At 39.9% G+C, this 12,346-nt stretch overlaps 1 protein-coding gene across 1 annotated transcript in view; it reads right to left on the bottom strand.

Moving 5' to 3' along the window:
- LOC110205633 (sodium-coupled monocarboxylate transporter 1-like) overlaps positions 1–12,346 on the bottom strand; it is a 36,245-nt gene that overhangs the window by 8,378 nt on the left and 15,521 nt on the right. Inside the window, exons 7-11 of the mRNA XM_078146781.1 lie at positions 8,963–9,092; positions 6,497–6,585; positions 5,354–5,466; positions 2,385–2,452; positions 1,571–1,657 (exon numbers count right to left, since the gene is read on the bottom strand). Of these exons, the coding sequence (XP_078002907.1) occupies positions 1,571–1,657; positions 2,385–2,452; positions 5,354–5,466; positions 6,497–6,585; positions 8,963–9,092 (487 nt within the window). The remainder of the gene's footprint in view (positions 1–1,570; positions 1,658–2,384; positions 2,453–5,353; positions 5,467–6,496; positions 6,586–8,962; positions 9,093–12,346) is intronic.

A 12,346-nucleotide genomic window follows, 5' to 3' on the forward strand; every position in this document is an offset into this window, starting at 1 on the left:
TGCCTGGAGAGGTAATGGGCTTATCCTCACTAGGGGTCTACAGGCAAAGGCTTGTCCATTTACTGGAAATGTGGTCAGGAGAAGTTGTGTTCAGGCATGGTTGGGTCCAGTAAGTAGCCTGTGAGGTTGCTTCCAACTCTGAAATTCTTGTCTTGATTCAAGGCTATATCCGCTATGCTCAAAACCAGATAACATCACCTTCTCTCCCTAACCAGCTTCTCCTTAGGGGTTCTTTATCTCTATCAATGGTAGCGTCAGGATACTATTAGGAGACACCTTGTTCTCCAGAGCTAAGGCCCAGTAAAGCAAGCTGTGCCCAGAGCTTGGCATAACAATAGTCCTCTGTGCTCACCCTCTGGATGATGTCAGCCACAGTAAAATCCCAGAATTGTTTTACACCAGCACCAGGAGTTCTCTGATCTCAGACAAGCACTAGATAAGTACCCATATTCTGGTCATGAAGCCGTGCTATGAATCAAACTTGTCTCACTGTTACTGTTAGCCCCTCACTGTCAGAGCTACAGCTTACTGCACAGCCATTGGTATAAGTGTTGAGGTTTGCCCACACTAAAGTGGGTCCCCCTCTACGGGGGCCCCCAGCACATATATCTAGCTTCCCTCCTTTCTTAGGAAGGGGGACTCCCAGGGAAGCTAGGTGGCGCAGTGGAAAGAGCACCGGCCCTCAAGTCAGGAGGACCTGAGTTCAAATCCGGCCTCAGACCAAACACTTGACACTTACTAACTGTGTGACCCTGGGCAAGTCACTTAACCCCAATTGCCTTAAAAAAAAAAAGGAAGACTCCACATGTAAGCCATTTCCCTCACAAGCAAATTAACCTTCTATTTGATTCCTGACTCTCCTGTCTCTTGTTGGTTCTACTCTATTTAGCTCTGGCCATCTGCAGGTTAGAGACCAGTTTGGTACGGTCAACCATAGTATTTGACCAGTCATCCAAGGCTCAAATCCTTAGAGTTATCTCGAGGTATAACTGAATATAACTGAGAGGTCTGAGATGGTTATCATTTGGGGCTGTGTATCTCTAGAACCTAGCATAGTATCTGCCACATATTTATCAATCAACATTTATTTATTTATTCATGTAAAATGTACCAGGTGCCATGCAAGGCAATGAGTATAGAAAGATAAAAATAAGATAGCCCTTCCTCTTAAGGAGCTCATATTCTACCAGAGAGAGACAGAACATACACATAGAAGAAAATGCAGCATAATTACAGTGTTTTACACCTAGGTGTGCTATAATGCAAAAAGCATGAGTCGAAGGTGCTGAAATCCTCACTGTTACTTAGCATCTGTATGATCGTAGACAAGTCACTGAACTATTCAGGTCCCAAAAGATCAGATTTCCTCCTAGGGAGATATGTAACTATTTCATGCAAACAGCAATGTGTCAAGTGCTTTAGAACTTGAGAAAAAAAGGCAGTGGGGCTAGGAGTGTGAGGAAGAGGGCTCTTTGGAAAAGAGGTTATACTTTTACCTTTGGGAAAAATTGCTAATTTCCACTGCACTTTTGAGGAAGACACAGTATTCACATTCATATTTTATACTCACCATTGAGTTGGCAAAGGGGACCAGGATGCCCAAAGAAAACAAACCCAAAAGGGGTCCACCAATGATGCCAAAGATACTGAGCACCACCTATGAGGAGAATATAATATCATTGATTAGCTGTGAGAGGCACATTTTCAAGAAGTAGCTAGTTTTCCAATTTAGATTGGAAAGAACGGATTAGAGATCAGTAACAGAATGACAATATCTGTTGGATTTTCTAAAATGGAAAAGGGTTTGATGGAGTACTAGGACTGAGCTAGAGAGAAAATCTAAGTCTGAAAACATGTCAAAGAGATACAGTGGAGTCACTGGACAAAGCCTTGGGAAATATTCACAGTTAGGACAAATGATCGGGATGTTGAACCAGCAAAGGAGACTGAAAAGGAGTGGTCAGACAGGTAGAAGGAGATATATGAGAGACCAGTATGATGAAAGTCCACAGAAAAGAGTATGGTCAGCAGTGCCATATGCAGCAGAGAGGTCAAGAAAGATGAGAATTGAGAAAAAACCATCAGATTTCATCAGCTAACAAACAGATCATTGGCAACTGCGGAAAGTAGCTTTGATCAAGTAATGAGCTCAGAAGCCATACTACAAAGACTTGAGAAATCAAAGAGAGGAGGCAGAGATAGCTAGTGTAAACAGCTTTTCCTAGGAGTTTGACTAAGAAAGGAAAGAGATCTTTAGGACAATATCTTGAGCAATAGCATGGCAGGATTCAGTGAGGGCCATTCCAACAGAACCCCAAAGAACATAACCTAGAGTACATGATATACAATCAAGATGACCTCTGAATGCTCTACAAAACTGTTACCTGTAACAAAGCTCCCATAAGTGATGCCAAAGCTGCCATTCCAATGCACAGGGCTCCATACAGCATACCTGGGGGAACAGACATCAAGTCAAGATCATTTTGATGCAGATAATACTTTCAATGGAATGAGTTCATCAAAGATTTCAAAACTGTAGAAAATTGTACTGGCCCGAAGGATGATCTTATACATCAAAGTAGGTAAAAAGTGAAAAAATATGATGTTTTTTCCTGACAAGTATATGCAAAATTGATGAGTAAGACCCCTGGATTGTGCTTGAAGATTAGTCAAAATCAATCAATAAATAAGCATTTATTAAGTGCTTAGTATGTGTCAGGCATTCTGCTAGGTGCTAAGGATACAATGATGAAACAAAAACATTCTCTGGCCTTAAGAATCTTTTATTCAATAGATGAAAAATGTGCATAAAGATAACTTTATAGAGGTAACTTTAGAAGAGAGGACACCAGTAGGTAAATGGACTAGGAAAGGCTGCCTACAGAAGATGTTGAAACTGAGTCTTGAAGGAAGCCATGTATTCCATGAGATAGAGGAGAGAAGGAAAAACACTCCAAGCATGAGAAACCACCCTGTACAAGAAATAGCAAGTAGATCAGAATAGATAAGACGACGTAGGGTACATCAACGGGAATAATGTGTAAGATGATCATAAAGATAGAAATGGAGACAGCTGTGAAGAGACAGAAATGCCAAGCCAAAGAGTTTATATTTGAACCTAGAAGTAACAGAAAGCCCTAGGAGATTACTGAGTAGGGGGCTGATGTGATCAGACCTAGATTTTAGGAAAATCTCATTGGTAGCTATGTGGAGCATGGACGGGGGTGGGAGAGGCTTGAAGCAAGCAGACCAACCAGAAAGCTATAGCAATAGTAAGTGGAGGCCCCAAGCATACATCACTTTTGGACCCTCCATGTGAAGTCTAGAGGACAATTAGGAGGCTATTTCAAAAGGTGATGAGGTTGGGATCATCCTAGCAGACTGGGGGCCAGAAATGTCTCACTTCCATGTTTACATTACCATTGCCAAGCACAATGCCTGGCACACGGTAGGCACTTAATAAATGTTTGTTGATTGATTGGTTGTGGCTGGCACAACAGGTGTTGTGATTGCTAGTCAAATCAGCAAGCATTTATTAAGTGCCTACTAGGTTCCAGGCACCAGGCTATCCACTACTCCATGCCACTTCCTCAAAAGTAAGACATTTTCTTCCATAGCTCTGCGCAACTCTTGGCTTGGTTCTCCCTCATTTGATAGATGATGAAATCATACCATTGTGGGATTCCAAGTAATCACCCTCACAAAGTTCCTTATTTCTGTGGAAGAAACCACCATCCTCTTGCATCATCCAGATTTAAAACCTCAAAGTTGGCTTTGCCTCTTTTTATATAGTCACACTACTCATATTCCCAATTCAACTAACATCCAAGGCCTGTTGATTAAATCTCTACAATGTCCCTCACATCCATCCTCTTCTCTCCACTCACACAGCCCCAACACCCTAGTTCAGGCCTCATTACCTCTTGCCTGCTGTAATGTAAGCTTCTGAACTGATGTCTCTACTTCCAGTCTCTGTTCCATTGTATATGAACTCAGAAGACATGAGTTTGAATCTTGTCTGTGCTACTTACTGTGTGACTGTGTGTAATTTCCTTAACCTCTCTGAAACTCAGTTTCATCATTTGTAAAATCAGGCAGATGGACCAGATAACTAAGGATGTTTAGGTAGATAGACGGCACAGTGAATCATATCTGATAGACTGAATAGCAAGTAGGTAGATAGACTGAATAGTGAAAGAAGAGCCTACAGTCAAGAAAACTCAAATTCAAATCTCCCCTCTGATACTTACTAGACATGTGGTCCTTTCCAGGTCACTTAACCAAGTCTCACTCTGTTTCTTCTTCCATAAAAATGGGAATAATAATAGCACCTAACCCACATGGTTGTGGTGAGGATTGAGCAATATAATATCTGTAATTGGGAAGCTTTAAAAATCTACGTATTAGCTATCATCATTTAAGCTAGAGAAGAGAAGACTTAGGGAGTGACTAATGGTTCTATTGAGGTATTTAAGGGTCTGTTACGTGGAAGAGGGATTTTTGTCTCCAGAGGGCAAAATCAGGAGCAACTGAGAGTTGCAAAGAAGAAGAATCAACTGTGACTAAAGGGGGCAGGAAGGACTCTTTAATTATTAGAATTATCTGAATGTGAAATGGGCTGCATTAGGATATAGTCATGCACATGTTGTTCTTGTTCAGTTGTTTTCAGTTATGTCCAACTCTCCATGACCCCGTTTGGGGTTTTCTTGGCTGTGATACTGGAGTGGTTAGCCATTTTCTTCTCCAGCTCACGTTACAGATGAAGAAACTGAGGCAAACAGGGTAAAGTGACTTGCCCAGGGTCACACAGCTAGTAAGTGTCTGAGGCTGGATTTGAACTCATGGAGATGAGTCTTCCTGACTCTAGGCCTGGCATTCTATGCACTATGCCACCTATCTGTCCATATAATGCACATAATAAAACACTTAATAAATGCGGGTTTCCTTCTCTTCTTCTATTCCTTCCTTCTCTTCTTCTATTCCTTCCTTCTCTCACTCCTCCTTTCCTTCTTCCCCTCTTTTTCCTCCCTTTACCCTTCTTTTCTTTCCTCTTTGCTTCCATCATTCTGTCCCTCCCTTCCTTCTTTTCCTCCCTCCTCCTTCCTTCCTTTCTTCCTTCCTCCTTCCCTTCAGAAGTCTCCAAGATAACCGCTTGATGAATATGATGGAGAAGAAACACCAGTTCAGATACAGAATGAACTGAACAGAAAATGAAACTCCCTCTAGTTCTAAATCTAAAAACACTTTTCCCTCTTAAACTGGGTCAGATCTCCAAGGACAGAAAGTGCCTGATACTGCAAATATCCCCTGTGATGTAAAAATGGAAAAGTGAAGCTATTCCGCAGTCACTTACTTGTCACTTTACAAAGCTGAGACAGAGTCTTTTCCGAGAGTGATGGGAAGTGAGGTTTGATGAGGTCCGAGATCGTGACTGCAGCTAAGGCATTGACACTGGCCGACACAGTGCTACAGAAGACAAGGAAAAGCTCTTTTTGTTTGTTTTTTGCTTTATTCCATTTAATAAACATCTTGAAGACAGAAACTGGAAAGAAATTTTTTTTAAATTGCTATTGACCCTCAGTATTCGATTCTATTTCTAGAATCTCAGACCCTAGGGCTGGAAGGGACCTCAGAAGCCATGTAATGTAACCACCCCTTTTTACCAAAGAATACCTATCTCAGAGCATTGACTGAAACCCAGAGATGTTAAACAACGTGCCTTGTATCGCAAAGCTAGGAAGCATCAAAGGCAGAATTTGGACCGAGAGCTTTCTGACTTCTGCATTCTATCTACTATTCCACACTGCTTCCCCATACTTGTATTTAAGACAAATAACTCAGGCATCTGTTTTTGACAAATAGTGAAATCTTTAGGGAAAAGGGAAAACTGTTGACATTGAATTATTATTACTATTGAAACCTCACTGGGAATATGGAAACAAACTGTATGGGAATGAGTTTCATTAAACACAAAACCTTCCCTTGAATAGTGATCCCGAGGGTGGGGATGGGGGATAAGATAATCTACCTCCCTGATATGGTTAATACAGATAATGAAACAACACTTGGGTCCCTCATTATAACATTGAGGTGACTCTGAGCTCTCTAGAACTCTAAGAGCAAAATGTTAGCTCTGGGAGGAGTGATCAAGCTGGATAGGCTTCCAGTGTGGTCCCAACAAAGGACTATGGTTTGATAACCAGCCAGGATAAGTACAAAGAGGCTGATCAACCATACATGACCTCAAGGAGAAGCTTCTTGTTTGGAGCAACTGGTGAAGACCATTTATAAAGATACAGAGAATATATTTATGCCCATGAAGGTATCGGTATACCCTATGATGAAATCACAGTTCCCAGGGTGTATTGAATAGAATATATGCCTAGGTTGCAAGCTTATCATTCCTATTGCTAGAATTCAGCCTCAGCTCATGAAATATGAAGGTTTTCACAAAGCACTCCAAAATCATATTTCATTAATTATGTAAAGTTCATACCTCAGTGTTGCACTATATATACATGCCACAAAGAGTCCTGGGAGTCCCGGAAAATCTTGCAGAATGTCCAGTGCTAAATAGGGCATGAGCTGAAAAAGTCCAAAGTTTACATCTATAATCACCGACGAAGGAAATCAATATCTCATTTATCCAGCATTGCCAGAGAATGAGCTATGCCAAATGGATGAATGTTTAAGGTAAGTAACTCAGTAACAAAACTCTGCCTTTTTAAAAAGTAAATATTTCTCTTTTGCTTTTTAGACTGTATTGCTTTCTTTTGTTTTTATATCACCTAGATTTTATTCTGAGTACTTCTTCCCTCCACTCCCCTCACCAAGGAGCTACCATCCCTTGTAAAAATGAATTTTTGTAAAAAGAAAAAGTAGAAAGGGGGAAATTGAGTGAAAGATATCAACACATCAAAATGATATTACTTTATTTGCAAAGTTCCACACCACTAGACCTCTGACCTCTAGAAAGGAATGGGGTAGGAGGTGGAGAGGAGCATTGTCTTCTCATATCTCTTTTTTATGGCCAACCTTATCTTTGTAATTTTGCATATTCAGTTTTGAATATTTTGCAGTTGTTGATTTTTCAACTTAAATGATTATAGTCATTGTATACATCATTTTTCTGGCTCTGCTTACTTCACTTTGTATAAGAATATTTAAGTTTTTCCCCTGCTTCCCTCTATTCATCATGCTCATCATTTCTGGTTTTGGTTTTGTTTTTTTTTTTTTTTGGTGAGGACAATTGGGGTTAATTGCCCAGGGTCACACAGCTAGTGAGAGTTATGTATCTGAGGCCAAATTTGAACTCAGGTCTTCCTGATTCCAAGGCTGGCGCTCTATCCACTGTGCCACCTAGCTGCCCTTTATGCTCATCACTTCTTACAGAACATATCTTCAGGGCAATGTGATGTGATCGCCCTTCGGTGATGTTGGTTGTTGAATAAGAAGAAACAGCCTTCCCCAGAGTTTTTCTCATCTTCCAGAAAAATCTTGGTTATTTCCTCATCCTCTTATTTGTGAATAACCTTCTAAAGGTGATTTATACAACAGTAACCCAATGGACCACAGCACCTCTCTTGTCAGGGTCAACCTCAATGGAACTGATCAATAATGGAATGTGAAGGAACATTATCCATACATTTTGATAATTTTAACAATATTGACGAATATTGTTTGTTCAAAACATTAACAAATTTAACAATAGATCAGAGATGGGTTTCTCCAAAGTTTATATTATATATATATATATATATATTTTTTTTTTTTACTTTGGCAATCAGGGTTAAGTGACTCACCCAGGGTCACACAGCTAATAGGTAGTATCTAGTGTCTGAGACCGGATTTGAACTTGGGTCCTCCTAACTCCAAGGCCAGAGCTCTATCCACTGCACCACCAAGCTGCCCCTATAAATTCTTTTCACCAGGAAAAGATGAAGCTTCTACAGGTATGATAACCAAACAATTTCCTCCAAGTCCTTTTTGACATTTTACTTTGAACAGAACTTAAATACAAGATCCATTAAACACCGAATCATCTTTAACATCATACTAAATTCTTTCTGTAATAATGGTCTATAACAAATAGTTATAGAAGAAAGATTATGGAACTTGGATTCAGGAGAAATGAGTTCGAATCTGGGCTCTGACACTTGCCATGGTACCATAGGCAAATCATTCATTTTCTGTGAGTATCCATTTGATCATCTATAAAATGGTTACAATAATATTTATACTGCCTGCCTCACAGGGTATAATGAAAATTCTTTGTAAACCTTAAAGTCTTCTCTAAATAGGAGCTATTTTTCCATATTCTTATTAATAACAGCTTAGTCTCCAGGGTAAATGAGGCATCACTCTCAGCTAAATAAATGGTGGAAATACGCCAAATTCCAATCTTTTTTCCTCTAAATGAAGTGTACCAAAATCCAATAATATAACAACTTTGCTATTGCTACACCTTCAAAGGCAGGGATGTTTCACTGAAGGTACTAAATGATCAAATAATTAATTAGAATAAATGTCCTTTTCATTATAAGAAACACCAGCCTTGGTCCCAAAAAATAATTTTTTAAAATGAACCTTACCTCCCTTCAGGTACAAAACGGAGGAACAGTTGGAATGGACTATATCACATTTGGCAGTCATCAGATATGGTTGATGTGTTGTTTGGAGTTATTGAATGGTTTGATTTTGATGTATGTATGTATGTATGTATGTATGTATGTGTATGTATGCACGCATGTATGTATGTATGTATGTATGTATATGTACAGCTGAATGATGAATCCTGGATGTAAAAAAATGTGGACATATACATATAAATTTGCGCAAGCTTTTAGTAGAGTTTCTAGTGTGCCTACCTATTGTTCACTGACCATGTAGGAGCACTCTGAACCAACAATATTATTTCATAATCTATGGCTAATGTATTCACAAAATAGTTGCAGTACTGAACTTGGTCTGGTGCTGACACTTTCTTTGATGTCCAAGGATCACATTCATGGTATCTTGAATAAAGGACAAGACCACACAACGTTGTACAGGCAAGAATTCCCCAGCATCCTATAAGATTTATGTAAAGGGACCTACACAAACAAACAATAAATGCCATCATTAATATGCTAAGGCTTTAAAGAAACATCACCTGGCAGTAAAAAATAGGCATTGCCACTTTGCTTCCATACTTCATTAGGTAAATAAATATTATCTTTTAGTTGGCAAAAAGAAAATTGTTTGGTTTACTCGGGTGTAACCATTTCTCTTTATAACAGCAACTAATGAAGGAAAACAGATGAGTTTGACCGTTTTGCTCTCTAAACTTAAAGACAAAGGGTTAATTTCAGAGAAGACCTACATGAACCGAGACAGAGAGAAGTGAGCAGAACCAGGAGAACTCTGATCAGTACCACAACTAACCATATGTATTTCCAGATGACTGATAATGAAGAATGCTACTCTCCTCCTGAAAAATGATGGATTCAACATGCAAAATTAGATCTACATTTTTGGACATGGCCAATGGGGAAATTTATTTTACTCGTTTATGCTTATCTGTTGCAAAGGATACTTCTTTCTTTTTAATGGGTGAACAGTGGGAGGGACAGAAAATAAATGCTTGTTAATTGGAAAAAAAATGTAATTAAGACACAAAAACAAAAGAAGAGGTCACGTACTGTTAGGTCATGCTGCAAGAGAACTGCTAGCATTTGAACCCAGGTTGTCTGACTCCAGAGAACTGCACTCCTCTTCCTCCCAAAAGAACAAGCAAGACTGTACTTCAGAAATAGTGTAGTTCTTTGAACGATCCTAAATTACTTATTTCTTGTCACAAAAACACCCCGTCTTTTAAATCACAGTAACGTTCTGATGACATGGTATGGGTGTAAATCATGGAACACCAGAATTTTCTTGAAGAAACAGAATTGTGGGTTACCCAAAGGGCAAGATGCATGGTAGACTAAGCATGTTGCAACAGCTGAAAGGATCTCAAGTGGCCATTTACTACAAGCCCTACTTGATGAGGAAAGCCCACTACAACACATGCAACAAACTTTCATCTAGCCTTTGAGATAATTCTATCAGGAAATTTTTTTAACTGTGCGGCTTTGTAACTTCTCTGCTCTGCTTTTAATTCTGCCCTCTGGGGACAAAGAAAACAAATCTGATGCCTGTTCTATGTGACAGACTTTCAAGTACCTAAAGATAGTGTCTCTCCCCTCACACCCACCCCCTGGCCAGTTTCCCCTAATCTAGGCTGAATAGCTCCTAGTTCCTTTAGTCAACCCTCCCAAATAACATGAACTTCACCATCATGGTTGCCCTCCTTCAGAAATTCTCCATTTTATCAGGGTACATTTTACAACATGTCATGGAAAAGAAAAGAAAGAACAGAAAACCTTTGGACTAGAATCAAGGCTAGACTTGGAAAAATATACTATTTGTCAAAAGTACTGCTAATAGGATGTGTGGATTCATGAATCCATCAATTTTCTGTCTATTGGTGGATAGATAGCTTGGAGGTCTTCTGTGGCCTTGCCCTGTGCCTGCAGTATAAATTCCAAGTTTAGCCTGCCATTCAAAGCACTCCATGAATTGGCCTCAACCAGTCTCATTTCCTTCTATTCAAACATTTGCTCCACATAAAACCTTCTGCTAACACTCTCTCAGACATAGGTTTTCCTTGTTTGTTTTTTTTCTCCCCATGTCCTGTGGGGTCAGATCTTCCTCTCTTCTTTCCTAAGGCAAGTTCTAAGCTTGCTTTAGGACTTAACTTCAGTCCGTCCACCTCCAAAAAGCCTTCAAAGAGCAAGTCCTAGCATTCTAGCCTTCCTCTAAACTAATAGGGCATCTTCCATTTTTACTGCCCATTTGGCATTGATGGGTATACTCACAATATCACTTGTAATGTTCTGCTGGATTATTAATTACCCCTTTTAGTATGATTTGGCTTTTCAGGCATTTAAATTTCATTTTCCTGATTCTTCCTTTATTGCCATTCCCCTTATGAGAAACTACCCACCCACCTGCTTTTCATACCTTTTATATAATGATATATAATCCAGTTTCACCAGATTAATTCAGTGGATTAATCCAGTTTCACCAGATTAATTCAGTGGATTAATCCAGTTTCACTGGATTGCAGTGTGGAGGAGCTGTGGAGTGAGTATTATCTTCCCCCTTGTTTAGTCATTTCCAGTTGTGTCCAATTTTCTGTGACCCCATTGGGGTTTTCTTGGCAAAGATACTGGTTGCCATTTCCTTCTCCAGCTCATATTACAGATGAGGACACTGAGGCAAACAGGGGTAAGTAACTTGCCCAGAGTCACACAGCTAGTAAGTGTCTGAGGCTGGACTTTAACACAAAAAGATGAGTCTTCCTGACTCTAGCCCAGCACTCTATGTACTATGGCACCACCTAGCTGCCTCATTAGAACGTAAATTCCTTGACTGTAGGGTCCATCTTTTTTTTTTTTTGCTTGCATTTGTAACCTCAGTGTTTAGCATGGAGGACATCATCCTCGTTGACCACGCTCCTAGCTCCTTGGAGACAGAGACCATCTTGATATTACCCTGTATCCCCAATTCCTAGCCTGACAGACACTCAACAAGTGGTTTGGGATTTTTTTTTAAGTGAAGGCATACATATAAATCCCTACATTTTCTCTCTCAGAATACAGGGTTCAAAAGCCAGAATTATTTTAACTGCTTTTGAAATATTTTACCATTATTTTTTGGGAGCAAAGTCAATTATGGCTTCATAGCCCCAGAGCTGGAAGGGATCTGAGAGACCATCTTTTCTAATTCTCTTATTTTACAGATGAGTAAACTGAGGCCCAGAGAGGTTAGCCAATTTGCCCAGGGTCACAGAGGTTGCAAGTGACAGAGGTTGGATTTGAATCCCAGGTCCTCTGATGACAAATTCAATACTCTTTCCAATGATCCTCTCAAGTGCTGTACAGAAAAGAAACCCACCCCTCTCTTATATTTCCATTTCCTAACCCTAGCATCACCCTCAACTCCTCATTCTCCCTCAACCTTTATATCCCATGAGTTGCCAGATCTTGCCATTTCTACCTCCACAACACCTCTCCATCTCACGCCTGCTCTCCATTCACATGGGCCTTTACCTCTCCTCTAAACTACTTCAACAGCTTCCTAATTGGCCTTCCTGACTCAAGGGTCTTCCCACTCCAGTCCATCCTCCACACAGCTGCCAAAGCGATGTCGCTTAAAGGCAGATCTGACCTGAAGTTTTAAGTTAAGATCAGCTATCACCTACTCAATAATTTCATGCAGTTAGGCTAGCATATAAATTCCTATGTTTGGTTTTTAAAGCCCT

Source organism: Phascolarctos cinereus, unplaced genomic scaffold (assembly GCF_003287225.1).
Source record: "Phascolarctos cinereus isolate Bilbo 61053 unplaced genomic scaffold, phaCin_HiC Scaffold_1;HRSCAF=81, whole genome shotgun sequence".
In the NCBI taxonomy this organism is placed as follows: domain Eukaryota; kingdom Metazoa; phylum Chordata; class Mammalia; order Diprotodontia; family Phascolarctidae; genus Phascolarctos; species Phascolarctos cinereus.